Genomic DNA, 21177 nt, shown 5'->3' with positions numbered 1-21177 from the left:
TGGTAGAGGACAGTACGGTGAGCTCTGAGCTCTGAAAACAGTGGTTGGTAGAGGACAGTATGGTGAGCTCTGAGCTCTGAAAACAGAGGTTGGTGGAGGACAGTATGGTGAGCTCTGAAAACAGAGGTTGGTAGAGGACAGTACGGTGAGCTCTGAGCTCTGAAAACAGAGGTTGGTAGAGGACAGTACGATGAGCTCTGAGCTCTGAAAACAGCGGTTGGTGCAGGACAGTACGGTGAGCTCTGAGCTCTGAAAACAGCGGTTGGTGCAGGACAGTACGGTGAGCTCTGAAAACAGCGGTTGGTGGAGGACAGTACGGTGAGCTCTGAAAACAGCGGTTGGTGGAGGACAGTACGGTGAGCTCTGAAAACAGAGGTTGGTAGAGGACAGTACGGTGAGCTCTGAGCTCTGAAAACAGCGGTTGGTGGAGGACAGTACGGTGAGCTCTGAAAACAGCGGTTGGTGGAGGACAGTACGGTGAGCTCTGAAAACAGCGGTTGGTAGAGGACAACCCTCAAACATTGAAGAATTAGAGTTATTTTCTGCTGAAGAGCCAAATTGTCAGTAGAAAAGTGCAGCAAACTCATTGATGGAGAAGCGTTTGTCTGCAGTTAACTTGGCTCAAGGCGGTGCAACCAGCTCCGAACAGGGGGCCAATCATTTTCTCCATTTGTCTTCCTTTCATCAATTATAATTGCAAACTTAAGTTGACAAAAAGAAAATTGGTTTTGGAATGTTAAAAATCCAACAACAAGGTTTGGTGGCCAAAAGTTTTTTTAATTGTCAATTTATTTTTTAGAAGAAAAAGGGAATTATTTATAGGGGCTCCTGAACGGAGCAGAGGTCTAAGGCCCTGTGTCTCAGTGCTAGAGGGCTCCCTGGTGGTGCAGCAGGCCCTGTGTCTCAGTGCTGGAGGGCTCCCTAGTGGTGCAGCAGGTCCTGTGTCTCAGTGCTAGAGGGCTCCCTAGTGGTGCAGCAGGTCCTGTGTCTCAGTGCTAGAGGGCTCCCTTGTGGTGCAGCAGGCCCTGTGTCTCAGTGCTGGAGGGCTCCCTGGTGGTGCAGTAGGCCCTGTGTCTCAGTGCTGGAGGGCTCCCTGGTGGTGCAGCAGGCCCTGTGTCTCAGTGCTAGAGGGCTCCCTAGTGGTGCAGCAGGTCCTGTGTCTCAGTGCTAGAGGGCTCCCTCGTGGTGCAGCAGGCCCTGTGTCTCAGTGCTGGAGGGCTCCCTGGTGGTGCAGCAGGCCCTGTGTCTCATTGCTGGAGGGCTCCCTGGTGGTGCAGCAGGCCCTGTGTCTCAGTGCTAGAGGGCTCCCTCGTGGTGCAGCAGGCCCTGTGTCTCAGTGCTGGAGGGCTCCCTGGTGGTGCAGCAGGCCCTGTGTCTCAGTGCTGGAGGGCTCCCTGGTGGTGCAGCAGGCTCTGTGTTTCATTGCTGGAGGGCTCCCTGGTGGTGCAGTAGGCCCTGTGTCTCAGTGCTGGAGGGCTCCCTGGTGGTGCAGCAGGCCCTGTGTCTCAGTGCTAGAGGGCTCCCTAGTGGTGCAGCAGGCCCTGTGTCTCAGTGCTAGAGGGCTCCCTCGTGGTGCAGCAGGCCCTGTGTCTCATTGCTAGAGGGCTCCCTGGTGGTGCAGCAGGCCCTGTGTCTCAGTGCTAGAGGGCTCCCTAGTGGTGCAGCAGGCCCTGTGTCTCAGTGCTAGAGGGCTCCCTCGTGGTGCAGCAGGCCCTGTGTCTCAGTGCTAGAGGGCTCCCTGGTGGTGCAGCAGGCCCTGTGTCTCAGTGCTGGAGGGCTCCCTAGTGGTGCAGCAGGTCCTGTGTCTCATTGCTAGAGGGATCCCTGGTGGTGCAGCAGGCCCTGTGTCTCATTGCTAGAGGGCTCCCTGGTGGTGCAGCAGGCCCTGTGTCTCAGTGCTAGAGGGCTCCCTAGTGGTGCAGCAGGTCCTGTGTCTCAGTGCTAGAGGGCTCCCTCGTGGTGCAGCAGGCCCTGTGTCTCAGTGCTGGAGGGCTCCCTGGTGGTGCAGTAGGCCCTGTGTCTCAGTGCTGGAGGGCTCCCTGGTGGTGCAGCAGGCCCTGTGTCTCAGTGCTAGAGGGCTCCCTGGTGGTGCAGCAGGCCCTGTGTCTCAGTGCTAGAGGACTCCCTGGTGGTGCAGCAGGCCCTGTGTCTCAGTGCTAGAGGGCTCCCTAGTGGTGCAGCAGGTCCTGTGTCTCATTGCTAGAGGCATCACTACAGACCCTGGTTCGATTCCAGGCTGTATCACAACCAGCTGTGATTGGGAGTCCCATAGGGCGGTGCACAAAAGGCCCAGCGTCGTCCTGGTTTGGCCGGTGTAGGCCGTCATTGTAAATAAGAATTTGTTCTAAACTGATTTGCCTAGTTAAATAAAGGTTAAATTAAGGTTAAATAAAGGTTAAATTAAGGTTAAATAAAGGTTAAATTAAGGTTAAATAAACAAATAAAAAATAAAAGTGTGAGGGGCCACAAATGTTGTAATCTAATAGTAAGAGTAGTCTCACCCTCTCTAGTGTCATCTCTTCATACTCCACCTCTCCCTCTGATCCATTCATCTAGAGAGGGAGAGAGAGGGAGGGAGAGGGGGAGAGAGAGGGAGGGAGAGAGGGGGGGGGAGGGAGAGGGGCAGGGGAAGTGGGATAGAGAGAGGGAGAAGGGGAGCGAGGGGGAGAGAGAGGGGGAGGGGAAGTGGGAGGGGAGCGAGGGGAGCGAGGGGGGAGTGGGAGAGGGAGAAGGGGAGCGAGAGGGGAGAGAGAGGGGAGGGAAGTGGGAGGGGAGCGAGGGGGAGAAAGAGGGGGAGTGGGAGGGAGAGAGAGAGAGAGGGGAGGGAAGTGGGAGGGAGAGAGAGAGAAAGAGGGGGAGTGGGAGAGGGAGAAGGGGAGCGAGGGGGAGAAAGAGGGGGGGAGTGGGAGGGAGAGAGAGGGATAAGAAGAGAGAACACAGATCAACACAGATTAGTATTATTACATAGTATTACATTATATTCTTCCATCTCTTCTCCTCTCCTCCTCCCCCTCAGGGTGACAGAGTGAGCGATGATGGGAGGAGAGAGGACAGAGAAATGCTAGCAATCAGTCATATTATTATACATTATACTGTCTGATGGAGGGAGAGAAGGGAGAGGAGAGAGAAGGAGAGGGAGAGAGAGAAGAGAGGAGGAGGGGAGAGAGAGGGGAGGAGAGAGAAGGAGAGGGGAGGAGAGAGAAGGAGAGGGGAGGAGAGAGAGAAGAGAGGGCAGGAGAGAGAAGGAGGGGAGAGAGAGAAGGAGAGAGAGAAGAGAGGGGAGGAGAGAGAGAAGAGAGGGGAGGAGAGAGGAGAGGAGAGAGAGAGAAGAGAGGAGGAGGGGAGAGAGAGAAGGAGAGAGAGAAGAGAGGGGAGGAGAGAGAAGGAGGGGAGAGAGAGAAGGAGAGGGAGAGAGAAGAGAGGGGAGGAGAGAGAAGGAGAGGGAGAGAGAGAGAAGAGTGGAGGAGAGAGACCAAAATAATGGTGTTCCAAAAAAGGTGCAGTTGCCATGACCACAAATACAAATTCCATCCAGACACCATTTCCCTAGAGCACACAAACAACTATACATACAGTACCTCTGCCTAAACATCAGCACCAGTAGCTTAAACAAAGCTGTGATCTGAGAGACAAGGCAAGAAGGGCCTTCTATGCCATCAAAAGAAACATAACATTTGACATACCAATTAGGATCTGGCTAAAAATACTTGCATCAGTCATAAAGCCCAGATACTACAGACAGACACAGAGAGAATGATAAAGAATCAGTTATAGAACCCATTGCCCTTCATGGTTGTGAGGTCTGGGGTCCGCTCACCAACCAAGCATTCACCAAATGGGACAAACACCAAATTGAGACTTGACTTGAAAATATCCTCCGTGTACAACGTAGAACACCAAATAATGCATGCAGAGCAGAATTAGGGCGATACCCACTAATTATCAAAATCCAGAAAAGAGCTGTTAAATTCTACAACCACCTAAAAGGAAGCGATTCCCAAACATTCCTTAACAAAGCCATCACCTACAGAGAGATGAACCTGGAGAAGAGTCCCCTAAGCAAGCTGGTCCTGGGGCTCTGTTCACAAACACAAACACACCCCACAGAGCCCCAGGACAGCAACACAAACACACCCCACAGAGCCCCAGGACAACAGCACAATTAGACCGAACCAAATCATGAGAAAACAAAAAGATAATTACTTAACACATTGGAAAGAATTAACAAAAAAACAGAGCAAACTAGAATGCTATTTGGCCCTACACAGAGAGTACACAGCGGCAGAATACATGAACACTGTGACTGACCCAAACTTAAGGAAAGCTTTGACTATGTACAGACTCAGTGAGCATAGCCTTGCTATTGAGAAAGGCCGCCGTAGGCAGACATGGCTCTCAAGAGAAGACAGGCTATGTGCTCACTGCCCACAAAATGAGGTGGAAACTGAGCTGCACTTCCTAACCTCCTGCCCAATGTATGACCATATTAGAGACACATATTTCCCTCAGATTACACAGATCCACAAAGAATTAGAAAACAGACCTGATCTTGATAAACTACAACCAGGCTACCTAAGTATGGTTCTCAATCAGGGACAACCAGGCAGTAAGTATGATTCTCAATCAGGGACAACCAGGCTACCTAAGTATGGTTCTCAATCAGGGACAACCAGGCTGTAAGTATGGTTCTCAATCAGGGACAACCAGGCTGTAAGTATGGTTCTCAATCAGGGACAACCAGGCTGTAAGTATGGTTCTCAATCAGGGACAACCAGGCTGTAAGTATGGTTCTCAATCAGGGACAACCAGGCTCCCTAAGTATGGTTCTCTAACAGGGACAACCAGGCAGTAAGTATGATTCTCAATCAGGGACAACCAGGCTGTAAGTATGGTTCTCAATCAGGGACAACCAGGCTGTAAGTATGGTTCTCAATCAGGGACAACCAGGCTCCCTAAGTATGGTTCTCAATCAGGGACAACCAGGCTACCTAAGTATGGTTCTCAATCAGGGACAACCAGGCTGTAAGTATGGTTCTCAATCAGGGACAACCAGGCTGTAAGTATGATTCTCAATCAGGGACAACCAGGCTGTAAGTATGGTTCTCAATCAGGGACAACCAGGCTACCTAAGTATGGTTCTCTAACAGGGACAACCAGGCTCCCTAAGTATGGTTCTCTAACAGGGACAACCAGGCTGTAAGTATGGTTCTCAATCAGGGACAACCAGGCTGTAAGTATGGTTCTCAATCAGGGACAACCAGGCTGTAAGTATGGTTCTCAATCAGGGACAACCAGGCTGTAAGTATGGTTCTCAATCAGGGACAACCAGGCTGTAAGTATGGTTCTCAATCAGGGACAACCAGGCTCCCTAAGTATGGTTCTCAATCAGGGACAACCAGGCTACCTAAGTATGGTTCTCAATCAGGGACAACCAGGCTGTAAGTATGGTTCTCAATCAGGGACAACCAGGCTGTAAGTATGGTTCTCAATCAGGGACAACCAGGCTGTAAGTATGGTTCTCAATCAGGGACAACCAGGCTGTAAGTATGGTTCTCAATCAGGGACAACCAGGCTCCCTAAGTATGGTTCTCTAACAGGGACAACCAGGCAGTAAGTATGATTCTCAATCAGGGACAACCAGGCTGTAAGTATGGTTCTCAATCAGGGACAACCAGGCTGTAAGTATGGTTCTCAATCAGGGACAACCAGGCTCCTAAGTATGGTTCTCAATCAGGGACAACCAGGCTACCTAAGTATGGTTCTCAATCAGGGACAACCAGGCTGTAAGTATGGTTCTCAATCAGGGACAACCAGGCTGTAAGTATGATTCTCAATCAGGGACAACCAGGCTGTAAGTATGGTTCTCAATCTGGGACAACCAGGCTACCTAAGTATGGTTCTCTAACAGGGACAACCAGGCTCCCTAAGTATGGTTCTCTAACAGGGACAACCAGGCTGTAAGTATGGTTCTCAATCAGGGACAACCAGGCTGTAAGTATGGTTCTCAATCAGGGACAACCAGGCTGTAAGTATGGTTCTCAATCAGGGACAACCAGGCTGTAAGTATGGTTCTCAATCAGGGACAACCAGGCTGTAAGTATGGTTCTCAATCAGGGACAACCAGGCTCCCTAAGTATGGTTCTCTAACAGGGACAACCAGGCAGTAAGTATGATTCTCAATCAGGGACAACCAGGCTGTAAGTATGGTTCTCAATCAGGGACAACCAGGCTGTAAGTATGGTTCTCAATCAGGGACAACCAGGCTCCCTAAGTATGGTTCTCAATCAGGGACAACCAGGCTCCCTAAGTATGGTTCTCAATCAGGGACAACCAGGCTCCCTAAGTATGGTTCTCAATCAGGGACAACCAGGCTGTAAGTATGGTTCTCTAACAGGGACAACCAGGCAGTAAGTATGATTCTCAATCAGGGACAACCAGGCTGTAAGTATGGTTCTCAATCAGGGACAACCAGGCTGTAAGTATGGTTCTCAATCAAGGACAACCAGGCTCCCTAAGTATGGTTCTCAATCAGGGACAACCAGGCTCCCTAAGTATGGTTCTCTAACAGGGACAACCAGGCAGTAAGTATGATTCTCAATCAGGGACAACCAGGCTGTAAGTATGGTTCTCAATCAGGGACAACCAGGCTGTAAGTATGGTTCTCAATCAGGGACAACCAGGCTCCCTAAGTATGGTTCTCAATCAGGGACAACCAGGCTCCCTAAGTATGGTTCTCAATCAGGGACAACCAGGCTCCCTAAGTATGGTTCTCAATCAGGGACAACCAGGCTGTAAGTATGGTTCTCTAACAGGGACAACCAGGCAGTAAGTATGATTCTCAATCAGGGACAACCAGGCTGTAAGTATGGTTCTCAATCAGGGACAACCAGGCTGTAAGTATGGTTCTCAATCAGGGACAACCAGGCTCCCTAAGTATGGTTCTCAATCAGGGACAACCAGGCTACCTAAGTATGGTTCTCAATCAGGGACAACCAGGCTGTAAGTATGGTTCTCAATCAGGGACAACCAGGCTGTAAGTATGATTCTCAATCAGGGACAACCAGGCTGTAAGTATGGTTCTCAATCAGGGACAACCAGGCTACCTAAGTATGGTTCTCTAACAGGGACAACCAGGCTCCCTAAGTATGGTTCTCTAACAGGGACAACCAGGCTGTAAGTATGGTTCTCAATCAGGGACAACCAGGCTGTAAGTATGGTTCTCAATCAGGGACAACCAGGCTGTAAGTATGGTTCTCAATCAGGGACAACCAGGCTGTAAGTATGGTTCTCAATCAGGGACAACCAGGCTGTAAGTATGGTTCTCAATCAGGGACAACCAGGCTCCCTAAGTATGGTTCTCTAACAGGGACAACCAGGCAGTAAGTATGATTCTCAATCAGGGACAACCAGGCTGTAAGTATGGTTCTCAATCAGGGACAACCAGGCTGTAAGTATGGTTCTCAATCAGGGACAACCAGGCTCCCTAAGTATGGTTCTCAATCAGGGACAACCAGGCTCCCTAAGTATGGTTCTCAATCAGGGTCAACCAGGCTCCCTAAGTATGGTTCTCAATCAGGGACAACCAGGCTGTAAGTATGGTTCTCTAACAGGGACTGTAAGTATGGTTCTCAATCAGGGACAACCAGGCTACCTAAGTATGGTTCTCTAACAGGGACAACCAGGCTCCCTAAGTATGGTTCTCTAACAGGGATAACCAGGCTGTAAGTATGGTTCTCAATCAGGGACAACCAGGCTGTAAGTATGGTTCTCAAACAGGGACAACCAGGCTACCTAAGTATGGTTCTCAATCAGGGACAACCAGGCTACCTAAGTATGGTTCTCAATCAGGGACAACCAGGCTACCTAAGTATGGTTCTCAATCAGGGACAACCAGGCTACCTAAGTATGGTTCTCAATCAGGGACAACCAGGCTGTAAGTATGGTTCTCAATCAGGGACAACCAGGCTGTAAGTATGGTTCTCAATCAGGGACAACCAGGCTGTAAGTATGGTTCTCAATCAGGGACAACCAGGCTGTAAGTATGGTTCTCAATCAGGGACAACCAGGCTGTAAGTATGGTTCTCAATCAGGGACAACCAGGCTCCCTAAGTATGGTTCTCAATCAGGGACAACCAGGCTGTAAGTATGGTTCTCAATCAGGGACAACCAGGCTACCTAAGTATGGTTCTCAAACAGGGACAACCAGGCTACCTAAGTATGGTTCTCAATCAGGGACAACCAGGCTACCTAAGTATGGTTCTCAATCAGGGACAACCAGGCTACCTAAGTATGGTTCTCAATCAGGGACAACCAGGCTACCTAAGTATGGTTCTCAATCAGGGACAACCAGGCTGTAAGTATGGTTCTCAATCAGGGACAACCAGGCTGTAAGTATGGTTCTCAATCAGGGACAACGATTGACAGATGCCTCTGATTGAGAACCATACCAGGCCAAACACAGAAATAGCAAATTATAGAAAAAAGAACATAGACTGCCCACCGTGTGTGTATGTGTGTATGTGTGTATGTGTGTCTGTGTGTGTGTCTGTGTGTCTGTGTGTGTGTATGTGTGTGTCTGTGTGTATGTGTGTGTATGTGTGTGTCTGTGTGTATCAGAATACTAGTTAGTATCTGTGGAAAAAATAAACCGCGTGGATTGAACTTCTTTAGAAAACCTGTCCAATCACATGTCTTTATTCTCCAAGCTAAAGCATAAAATACTTTACATCCAGCAGGTTTTTAAAGGACAAAATCCACCTGCTTCATGTTTTCATTTTTACTATGGAAAAAAATGGAGATACTGGTATCTTCACAGCCTCTCTCTCTCTCGCTCTCTCTCTCTCTCTCTCTCCTGGCCACTCGTAACCATGACTACTCCATAGCAACAGCTGCTGATCCCTATGGGGGACCCAGTTACCTAGGCAACAACAGTTTTCATAGCAACCATCTCCATCTCGTAGCAAATCATCCAGCATCACACACACAACACAAATGAACAACAACGCCAGATGAATGCAGCAAAAATCACAAATACAAAGTATATTCAGAAGCATATTTAATTTCATCCTCCCCTCCTCTCTTCCTCCCCCCCTTTCCCCCCTCCCTCCCTCCCCCTCTTCCTCCACCGTCTCCTCTCGCTCTTGGAAGGAAGGAAGGAAGGAAGGAAGAGAGAGAGAGAGAGAGAGAGAGAGAGAGAGAGAGAGAGAGAGAGAGAGAGAGAGAGAGAGAGAGAGAGAGAGAGAGAGAGAGACAGAGAGAGAGAGAGAGAGAGAGAGAGAGAGAGAGAGAGAGAGAGAGAGGGGGGACAGCATACATGTCTCATGCATGTTAAACTGAAGTAGTACTGACTGCTGTGTGGTCAGAAGTGGAGCGCAGATGGAGTTTAAAAGGTAGAGAAGGAGAGGAGGAAGAGGAGGAGAGGATGCAAGGAGGAGGAAGAGGAGGAAGAACAGGTTGGGTAGCAGAGGAAGCGAAGAGGAGGAAGTCAGGGTGATGAGGTGTCAGGAGAGGAGAGGAGGAAGTCAGGGTGATGAGGTGTCAGGAGAGGAGAGGAGGAAGTTAGGGTGATGAGGTGTCAGGAGAGGAGGAAGTCAGGGTGATGAGGTGTCAGGAGAGGAGGAAGTCAGGGTGATGAGGTGTCAGGAAAGGAGGAAGTCAGGGTGATGAGGTGTCAGGAAAGGAGGAAGTCAGGGTGATGAGGTGGCAAGAGAGGAGGAAGAGGAGGAAGTCAGGGTGATGAGGTGTCAGTAGAGGAGAGGAGACATCATCATAAATAATTCAGAGAGAAGAGGAGTTACAGATCTGTACTCTCACACAGCGCTGTGTTGTCAGGAATAGACACGAGGAAAGTGGAAAGAAAGCAAACCACTCTACTTATCCTCTGGGAGATGGCTAGTGTGGGCAGTCTGGAAACAGACACACAAAGAGAGAATTAAAAACTCTACCCACTTCACTGAAGGTGTGTGTGTGTGTGTGTGTGTGTGTGTGTGTGTGTGTGTGTGTGTGTGTGTGTGTGTGTGTGTGTGTGTGTGTGTGTGTGTGTGTGTGTGTGTGTGTGTGTGTGTGTGTGTGTGATCCTACGTTGCAGATACTGATGGCCTCAGAGAGATCACTAGCCAATCAGTTGCCAGAGCTGCTTCCTGGTCATGGACTCATGAACACATGAACACATAACCCTCTGTCATGTCTGAGAATAACTGGACTGTAATGTTGAATGTGATGAAAGGGGGGAAAAGATAGAGGAAGGATGGAGAGGGAGAAAGGAAATCTTTGACTATGTATAGACTCAGTGAGCATAGCCTTGCTATTGAGAAAGGTCGCTTTAGGCAGACCTGGCTCCCAAGAGAAGACAGGCTATGTGCTCACTGCCCACAAAATGAGGTGGAAACTGAGCTGCACTTCCTAACCTTCTGCCAAATGTATGACCATATTAGAGAGACATATTTCCCTCAGATTACACGAAACCATAAAGAATTTGAAAACAAAACCCAATTTTGATAAACTGCCATATCTACTAGGTGAACTACGACAGTGTTTTATCACAGCAGCAAGATATGTGACCTGTTGCCACAAGAAAAGGGCAACCAGTGAAGAACAAACACCATTGTAAATCCTAGAGGTCGACCGATTAATCGGCCGATTATTTAAGTTTTCATAACAATCGGAAATCGGTATTTTTGGACACCGATTTGTCCGATTTAATTTATTTGACTAGGCAAGTCAGTTAAGAACAGATTCTTATTTTCAATGACGGCCTAGGAACAGTGGGTTAACTGCCTGTTCAGGGGCAGAACGACAGATTTTTACCTTGTCAGCTCTGGGATTCAATCTTGCAACCTTACAGTTAACTAGTCCAACGCGCTAACCACCTGCCTCTCATTGCACTCCACGAGGAGACTGCCTGTTACGCGAATGCAGTAAGAAGCCAAGGTAAGTTGCTAGCTAGCATTAAACTTATCTTATAAAAAACAATCAATCAATCATAATCACTAGTTATAACTACACAGGGTTAATGATATTACTAGTTTATCTAGCGTGTCCTGCGTTGCATATAATCACTAGTTATAACTACACAGGGTTGATGATATTACTAGTTTATCTAGCGTGTCCTGTGTTGCATATAATCACTAGTTATAACTACACAGGGTTGATGATATTACTAGTTTATCTAGCGTGTCCTGTGTTGCATATAATCACTAGTTATAACTACACAGGGTTGATGATATTACTAGTTTATCTAGCGTGTCCTGTGTTGCATATAATCGATGCAACGCTGGGGGAGGATTTAACAAAAGCAGCGTAGCCTAGTGGTTAGAGTGTAGAGGAGGTAGGGTAGCCTAGTGGTTAGAGTGTAGAGGAGGTAGGTAGCCTAGTGGTTAGAGTGTAGAGGCGGTAGGGTAGCCTAGTGGTTAGAGTGTAGAGGCGGTAGGGTAGCCTAGTGGTTAGAGTGTAGAGGAGGTAGGGTGGCCTAGTGGTTAGAGTGTAGAGGAGGTAGGTAGCCTAGTGGTTAGAGTGTAGAGGCGGCAGGGTAGCCTAGTGGTTAGAGTGTAGAGGAGGTAGGTAGCCTAGTGGTTAGAGTGTAGAGGAGGTAGGGTAGCCTAGTGGTTAGAGTGTAGAGGCGGCAGGTAGCCTAGTGGTTAGAGTGTAGAGGCGGCAGGGTAGCCTAGTGGTTAGAGTGTAGAGGAGGTAGGTAGCCTAGTGGTTAGAGTGTAGAGGCGGTAGGGTAGCCTAGTGGTTAGAGTGTAGAGGCGGCAGGTAGCCTAGTGGTTAGAGTGTAGAGGCGGCAGGGTAGCCTAGTGGTTAGAGTGTAGAGGAGGTAGGTAGCCTAGTGGTTAGAGTGTAGAGGCGGTAGGGTAGCCTAGTGGTTAGAGTGTAGAGGAGGCAGGGTAGCCTAGTGGTTAGAGTGTAGAGGCGGTAGGGTAGCCTAGTGGTTAGAGTGTAGAGGAGGTAGGTAGCCTAGTGGTTAGAGTGTAGAGGCGGTAGGGTGGCCTAGTGGTTAGAGTGTAGAGGCGGTAGGTAGCCTAGTGGTTAGAGTGTAGAGGAGGTAGGGTGGCCTAGTGGTTAGAGTGTAGAGGCGGCAGGGTAGCCTAGTGGTTAGAGTGTAGAGGCGGTAGGGTGGCCTAGTGGTTAGAGTGTAGAGGCGGTAGGGTAGCCTAGTGGTTAGAGTGTAGAGGCGGTAGGGTAGCCTAGTGGTTAGAGTGTAGAGGGGGTAGGTAGCCTAGTGGTTAGAGTGTAGAGGTGGCAGGTAGCCTAGTGGTTAGAGTGTAGAGGCGGTAGGGTAGCCTAGTGGTTAGAGTGTAGAGGTGGTAGGGTAGCCTAGTGGTTAGAGTGTAGAGGCGGCAGGGTAGCCTAGTGGTTAGAGTGTAGAGGCGGCAGGGTAGCCTAGTGGTTAGAGTGTAGAGGAGGTAGGTAGCCTAGTGGTTAGAGTGTAGAGGCGGTAGGGTAGCCTAGTGGTTAGAGTGTAGAGGGGGCAGGGTAACCTAGTGGTTAGAGTGTAGAGGCGGTAGGGTGGCCTAGTGGTTAGAGTGTAGAGGAGGCAGGTAGCCTAGTGGTTAGAGTGTAGAGGCGGTAGGGTAGCCTAGTGGTTAGAGTGTAGAGGCGGTAGGGTAGCCTAGGGGTTAGAGCGTTGGACTAGTAACCGAAAGGTTGCAAGTTCATATCCCCGAGCTGACAAGGTACAAATCTGTCGTTCTGCCCCTTAACAAGGCAGTTAACCCACTGTTCCTAGGCCGTCATTGAAAATAAGAATTTGTTCTTAACTGACTTGCCTAGTTAAATAAAGGTACAATAAACAGTAAACAACTGATTCAATAAAGAATAAATAAATGTGTAACGCTGCTTCGATGGTGGCTGTTGTCGTTGTGTTCCTGGTTCGAGCCCAAGGAGGAGCGAGGACAGGGACGGAAGCTATACTGTTACACTGGCAATACTAAAGTGCCTATAAGAACATCCAATAGTCAAAGGTTAATGAAATACAAAATGGTATAGAGGGAAATAGTCCTGTAAATACTATATTAACTACAACCTAAAACCTCTTACCTGGGAATATTGAAGACTCAGGTTAAAAGGAACCACCAGCTTTCATATGTCCTTATGTTCTGAGCAAGGAACTGAAACGTTAGCTTTCTTACAAGGCACACACCCACCTTCTTCTCCAGCACTTTGTTTTTGAATAATTTAAACCAAATTGTTTCATTATTTATTTTAAGGCTAATTTGATTTTTATTGATGTATTATATTAAGTTAAAATAATTCATTCAGTATTGTCTACTGTTAATTTGAGTTTATTTCACTTTTGTTTATTAACTATTTCACTTGCTTTGGTAATGTTAACATATGTTTTCCATGTCAATAAATCCCCTTAAATTGAAATTGAATTGAGAGAGAGAGAGAGAGAGAGAGAGAGAGAGAGAGAAAGAGGGAGGGAGAGAGAGAGAGAGAGAGAGAGAGAGAGAGAGAGAGAGAGAGAGGGAGGAGAGAGAGAGAGAGAGAGAGAGAGAGAGAGAGAGAGAGAGAGAGAGAGAGAGAGAAAGAGGGAGGGAGAGAGAGAGAGGAAGGATGGATGGATGGATGGATGGAGAAAGGGAGAGAGATGATAGAGAGGAAGGATGGATGGATGGAGAAAGGGAGAGAGATGATAGAGAGGAAGGATGGATGGATGGAGAAAGGGAGAGAGATGATAGAGAGGAAGGATGGATGGATGGATGGATGGAGAAAGGGAGAGAGATGATAGAGAGGAAGGATGGATGGATGGATGGATGGAGAAAGGGAGAGAGATGATAGAGAGGAAGGCTACGGGGAGAGATTATTAGTAGAATGATCTTGTAGTAGTAATTTAGGGAAGTAGTAGTCAGAGCGGGAATTGAACCATCAACCTTCTCTAACAGAAACTAACTACCTCCTATAGACAATATGGTCCAAACCTACTCCTACCATCATCCGCTGTCGTTGTTTCTTGGCCTTCCTCACGTTTTGAATAAACCGGCGGCCCATCTTCTTAGCGTACCACACCGACACAAACATCCCGCCTACCGGAGCCTTACCGGAGCCCAGCGAGCTCAGCTCAGCTCACCAAGATAGCACCTTACAAACCCCGGAGAGGCACGCGCAGGGGAGGTTCATATATATCCTCTATATTACATAAATAATACGCTGCGCGCGCTACCGATTCCGCTGAAATCGAAGATACACGAGGGAACAGATTGGTCCCCAAAAATTAAAACCACGTTAATTAAAAACCGTTAAACCGAATAGTCCCATGAGCCATGTAGACTATTCAGTCTAAAATGCTCTTTTCTCAAACCCTGCCGGTCTAATTTCGGTTCAGTAGATCGGAGTTTCAGCTCCAATCAATCAAACAAACAACAGTCCCGTTGAACTGTAACCGGCTCCATGGTTGGTCGTGACTGGATGCAGTTCCCCTCTTCTCTACCGACCGCGGGGAGAGAGGAGTCAGAAGGCGAAATCATTCCCTTCACAGCGCAAGATTCCTTCCGTGTGTCTGTCAACGGACGGACTCGTGATGTAAACGTTAGATTCTCCCGGTAAGGACAACACCAGCTGACACAGCCGTTTAGCCGTTCATCAGTCCGCGAGGCTGCATCTCTATTCCGGTCGGTTTATTCTCCTCTCCTCCTCATCTTGTTCACGTTACCACTCCATCTGGTGCTCACTGAGATGTATCTTCCTCTCTGCCCTCCCCCCCACTCTCCCTCTCCTCACTGTCAGCTTTCCCCCACTCTCTCTCTCCTCTCTCTGTCCCCCCACTCTCTCTCTCCTCACTCTGTCAGCTTTCTCTCTGTCCCCCCCACTCTCTCTCTCCTCTCTCTGTCCCCCACTCTCTCTCTCCTCACTCTGTCAGCTTTCTCTCTGTCTCCCCCAATCTCTCTCTCCTCCTCACTCCGTCAGCTTTCTCTCTGTCCCCCCCACTCTCTCTCTCCTCACTCTGTCAGCTTTCTCTCTGTCCCCCCACTCTCTCTCTCCTCACTCTGTCAGCTTTCTCTCTGTCCCCCACTCTCTCTCTCCTAACTCTGTCTCCCCACTTTCTCTCCCTCACTCCGTCCCCCCACTCTCTCTCTCTCTCACTCTGTCAGCTTTCTCTCTGCCCCCCCACTCTCTCTCTCCTCTATCTGTCCCCCCACTCTCTCTCCTCACTCTGTCAGCTTTCTCTCTGTCCCCCCACTCTCTCTCTACTCACTCTGTCCCCCCACTCTCTCTCTCCTCACTCTGTCAGCTTTCTCTCTGTCCCCCCACTCTCTCTCTACTCACTCTGTCCCCCCCCACTCTCTCTCTCCTCACTCTGTCAGCTTTCTCTCTGTCCCCTCCACTCTCTCTCTCCTCACTCTGTCCCCTCCACTCTCTCTCTCCTCTCTCTGTCCCCCCACTCTCTCTCCCCTCACTCTGCCCCCCCCTCTCTCTCTCCTCACTCTGTCAGCTTTCTCTCTGTCTCCCCACTCTCTCTCCTCACTCCGTCAGCTTTCTCTCTGTCCCCCCACTCTCTCTCTCTCTCTCTGTCCCCCCCCACTCTCTCTCTCCTCACTCTGCCCCCCACTCTCTCTCTACTCACTCTGTCCCCCCCTCTCTCTCTCTCCTCACTCTGTCAGCTTTCTCTCTGTTCCCCCACATTCTCTCTACTCACTCTGTCCCCCCCACTCTCTCTCTCCTCACTCTGTCCCCCCACTCTCTCTCTCCTCACATTGTCAGCTTTCTCTCTGTCCCCCACTCTCTCTCTCCTCACTCTGTCCCCCCACTCTCTCTCTCCTCACTCTGTCAGCTTTCTCTCTGTCCCCCACTCTCTCTCTACTCACTCTGTCCCCCCCACTCTCTCTCTCCTCACTCTGTCCCCCCCACTCTCTCTCTCTCCTCACTCTGTCCCCCCACTCTCTCTCTCCTCACTCTGTCAGCTTTCTCTCTCCCCCCACTCTCTCTCTCCTCCCTCTGTCAGCTTTCTCTCTGTCCCGAACCCCACTTTCTCTCCTCTCTCTGCCCCCCACTCTCTCTCTACTCACTCTGTCCCCCCACTCTCTCTCTCCTCACTCTGTCCCCCCACTCTCTCTCTCCTCACTCTGTCAGCTTTCTCTCTGTCCCCCCACTCTCTCTCTCCTCACTCTGTCCCCCCACTCTCTCTCTCCTCACTCTGTCAGCTTTCTCTCTGTCCCCCCACTCTCTCTCTCCTCACTCTGTCCCCCCACTCTCTCTCTCCTCACTCTGTCAGCTTTCTCTCTGTCCCCCCACTCTCTCTCCTCACTCTGTCAGCTTTCTCTCTGTCCCCCCACTCTCTCTCCTCACTCTGTCAGCTTTCTCTCTGTCCCCCCCCACTCTCTCTCTCCTCTCTCTGTCCCCCCCACTCTCTCTCCTCACTCTTCCCTCCCTCTCTCTGTCCCCCCACTCTCTAGTTCTCAGCTAGCTATCTCGCCCTGCCCCTCCCTCTCTTTCTCTCTGAAGGATTTCCCTAGCTCCTGTAACAGCCTCTGACAAAATTAAATCAATTCACAGTTATAATAGACAGACACAAAGAGAGGAGAGAAGAGGGGGAGGAGAGGAGAGGAAATGAAGGAATAAAGGAATATATCATAAGGGTGAATGTGAGAAGAAGTTAGTCTCTCTACCAACCTCTGCACTAACACACTCAGTGTTAACCTCTGCACTAACACACTCAGTGTTAACCTCTCTACCAACCTCTGCGCTAACACACTCAGCGTTAAAATCTGCACTAACACACTCAGTGTTAACCTCTCTACCAACCTCTGCACTAACACACTCAGTGTTAACCTCTGCACTAACACACTCAGTGTTAACCTCTTTACCAACCTCTGCACTAACACACTCAGTGTTAACCTCTGCACTAACACACTCAGTGTTAACCTCTCTACCAACCTCTGTACTAACACACTCAGTGTTAACCTCTGTACTAACACACTCAGTGTTAACCTTTGTACCAGCCACTGCACTAACACACTCAGTGTTAACCTCTATACCAACCTCTGCACTAACACACTCAGTGTTAACCTCTGCACTAACACACTCAGTGTTAACCTCTCTACCAACCTCTGCGCTAACACACTCAGCGTTAAACTCTGCACTAACGCACTCAGTGTTAACCTCTCTACCAACCTCTGCACTAACACACTCAGTGTTAACCTCTGCACTAACACACTCAGTGTTAACCTCTCTACCAACCTCTGCACTAACACACTCAGTGTTAACCTCTGTACTAACACACTCAGTGTTAACCTTTGTACCAGCCACTGCACTAACACACTCAGTGTTAACCTCTCTACCAACCTCTGCACTAACACACTCAGTGTTAACCTCTGCACTAACACACTCAGTGTTAACCTCTGCACTAACACACTCGGTGTTAACCTCTCTACCAACCTCTGCACTAACACACTCAGTGTTAACCTCTGCACTAACACACTCAGTGTTAACCTCTGCACTAACACACTCAGTGTTAACCTCTGCACTAACACACTCAGTGTTAACTTCTCTACCAACCTCTGCACTAACACACTCAGTGTTAACCTCTGCAATAACACCCTCAGTGTTAACCTCTGCACTAACACACTCAGTGTTAACCTCTGCACTAACACACTCAGTGTTAACCTCTGCACTAACACACGCAGTGTTAACTTCTGTACCAACAAACTCAGTGTTAGCCTCTCTACAAACCTCTGCACTAACATACTCAGTGTTAACCCCTGTACTAACACACTCAGTGTTAACCTCTGCACTAACACACTCAGTGTTAACCTCTGCACCAACACACTCAGTGTTAACCGCTCTACCAACCTCTGCACTAACACATTCAGTGTTAACCTCTGCACTAACACACTCAGTGTTAACCTCTGCACTAACACACTCAGTGTTAACCTCTCTACCAACCTCTGCACTAACACACTCAGTGTTAACCTCTGCACTAACACACTCAGTGTTAACCTCTGCACTAACACACTCAGTGTTAACTTCTCTACCAACCTCTGCACTAACACACTCAGTGTTAACCTCTGCAATAACACCCTCAGTGTTAACCTCTGCACTAACACACTCAGTGTTAACCTCTGCACTAACACACTCAGTGTTAACCTCTGCACTAACGCACGCAGTGTTAACCTCTGCACTAACACACTCAGTGTTAACCTCTGCACCAACACACTCAGTGTTAACCGCTCCACCAACCTCTGCACTAACACACTCAGTGTTAACCTCTGTGCTAACACACTCAGTGTTAACCTCTGCACTAACACACTCAGTGTTAACCTCTGCACTACCACACTCAGTGTTAACCTCTCTACCAACCTCTGCACTAACACACTCAGTGTTAACCTCTGTACTAACACACGCAGTGTTAACCTTTGTACCAGCCACTGCACTAACACACTCAGTGTTAACCTCTGCACTAACACACTCAGCGTTTACCTCTCTACCAACCTCTGCACTAACACACTCAGTGTTAACCTCTGCACTAACACACGCAGTGTTAACTTCTGTACCAACAAACTCAGTGTTAGTCTCTCTACAAACCTCTGCACTAACATACTCAGTGTTAACCCCTGTACTAACACACTCAGTGTTAACCTCTGCACTAACACACTCAGTGTTAACCTCTGCACCAACACACTCAGTGTTAACCTCTCTACCAACCTCTGCACTAACACAATCAGTGTTAACCTCTGCGCTAACACACTCAGTGTTAACCTCTGCACTAACCCACTCAGTGTTAACCTCTGCACTAACACACTCAGTGTTAACCTCTGCACTAACACACTCAGTGTTAACCTCTCTACCAACCTATGCACTAACAGACTCAGTGTTAACCTCTGCACTAACACACTCAGTGTTAACCTCTGCCCTAACACACTCAGAGTTAACCTCTCTACCAACCTCTGCACTAACACACTCAGTGTTAACCTCTGCACTAACACACTCAGTGTTAACCTCTCTACCAACCTCTGCACTAACACACTCAGTGTTAACCTCTGCACTAACACACTCAGTGTTAACCTCTGCACTAACACACTCAGTGTTAACCTCTCTACCAACCTATGCACTAACAGACTCAGTGTTAACCTCTGCACTAATACACTCAGTGTTAACCTCTGCACTAACACACTCAGAGTTAACCTCTCTACCAACCTCTGCACTAACACACTCAGTGTTAATCTCAGTACCAACACACTCAGTGTTAAACTCTGCACTAACACACTCAGTGTTAACCTCTCTGCCAACCTCTGCACTAACACACTCAGTGTTAACCTCTGCACTAACACACTCAGTGTTAACCTCTGTACCAACCTCTGTACTAACACACTCAGTGTTAACCTTTGTACCAGCCACTGCACTAACACACTCAGTGTTAACCTCTCTACCAACCTCTGCACTAACACACTCAGTGTTAACCTCTGCACTAACACATTCAGTGTTAACCTCTTTACCAACCTCTGCACTAACACACTCAGTGTTAACCTCTGCACTAACACACTCAGCGTTTACCTCTCTACCAACCTCTGCACCAACACACTCAGTGTTAACCTCTGCACTAACACACTCAGGGTTAACCTCTGCACTAACACACTCAGTGTTAACCTCTGCACTAACACACTCAGTGTTAACCTCTGCACTAACACACTCAGTGTTAACCTCAGTACCAACACACTCAGTGTTAAACTCTGCACTAACACACTCAGTGTTAACCTCTCTGCCAACCTCTGCACTAACACACTCAGTGTTAACCTCTGCACTAACACACTCAGTGTTAACCTCTGTACCAACCTCTGTACTAACACACTCAGTGTTAACCTTTGTACCAGCCACTGCACTAACACACTCAGTGTTAACCTCTCTACCAACCTCTGCACTAACACACTCAGTGTTAACCTCTGCACTAACACATTCAGTGTTAACCTCTTTACCAACCTCTGCACTAACACACTCAGTGTTAACCTCTGCACTAACACACTCAGCGTTTACCTCTCTACCAACCTCTGCACTAACACACTCAGTGTTAACCTCTGCACTAACACACTCAGGGTTAACCTCTGCACTAACACACTCAGTGTTAACCTCTGCACTAACACACGCAGTGTTAACTTCTGTACCAACAAACTCAGTGTTAGCCTCTCTACAAACCTCTGCACTAACATACTCAGTGTTAACCCCTGTACTAACACACTCAGTGTTAACCTCTGCGCTAACACACTCAGTGTTAACCTCTGCACTAACACACTCAGTGTTAACCTCTGCACTAACACACTCAGTGTTAACCTCTGCACCAACACACTCAGTGTTAACCTCTCTACCAACCTCTGCACTAACACACTCAGTGTTAACCTCTGCGCTAACACACTCAGTGTTAACCTCTGCACTAACACACTCAGTGTTAACCTCTGCATTAACACACTCAGTGTTAACCTCTCTACCAACATATGCACTAACAGACTCAGTGTTAACCTCTGCACTAACACACTCAGTGTTAACCTCTGCCCTAACACAGAGTTAACCTCTCTACCAACCTCTGCACTAACACACTCAGTGTTAACCACTCTGCCAACCTCTGCACTAACACACTCAGTGTTAACCTCTGCACTAACACACTCCAGTGTTAACCTCAGTACCAACACACTCAGTGTTAACCTCTCTGCCAACCTCTGCACTAACACACTCAGTGTTAACCTCTGTACCAACCTATGCACTAACACACTCAGTGTTAACCTCTGCACTAACACACTCAGCATTTACCTCTCTACCAACCTCTGCACTAACACACTCAGTGTTAACCTCTGCACTAACACACTCAGTGTTAACTTCTCTACCAACCTCTGCACTAACACACTCAGTGTTAACCTCTGCAATAACACCCTCAGTGTTAACCTCTGCACTAACACACTCAGTGTTAACCTCTGCACTAACATACTCAGTGTTAACCTCTGCACTAACACACTCAGTGTTAACCTCTGCACTAACACACGCAGTGTTAACTTCTGTACCAACAAACTCAGTGTTAGCCTCTCTACAAACCTCTGCACTAACATACTCAGTGTTAACCCCTGTACTAACACACTCAGTGTTAACCTCTGTACTAACACACTCAGTGTTAACCTCTGCACTAACACACTCAGTGTTAACCTCTGCACTAACACACTCAGTGTTAACCTCTGCACCAACACACTCAGTGTTAAC

The 21177-nt window shown here is 48.5% G+C and overlaps 1 protein-coding gene across 2 annotated transcripts in view; it reads right to left on the bottom strand.

Annotated features, from left to right (window-relative positions):
* The window catches only part of LOC115126598 (disks large homolog 4-like), a 294248-nt gene that overhangs the window by 88005 nt on the left and 185066 nt on the right, over positions 1 to 21177 (bottom strand). For both annotated transcript variants that reach the window (XM_065025116.1, XM_065025117.1), the window contains exon 5: positions 2502 to 2552. In XM_065025116.1, the coding sequence (XP_064881188.1) occupies positions 2502 to 2552 (51 nt within the window). The remainder of the gene's footprint in view (positions 1 to 2501; positions 2553 to 21177) is intronic.

This window comes from Oncorhynchus nerka, linkage group LG12 (genome assembly GCF_034236695.1).
Source record: "Oncorhynchus nerka isolate Pitt River linkage group LG12, Oner_Uvic_2.0, whole genome shotgun sequence".
NCBI lineage: Eukaryota > Metazoa > Chordata > Actinopteri > Salmoniformes > Salmonidae > Oncorhynchus > Oncorhynchus nerka.
This window is presented reverse-complemented; position numbering and strand designations above follow the sequence as displayed.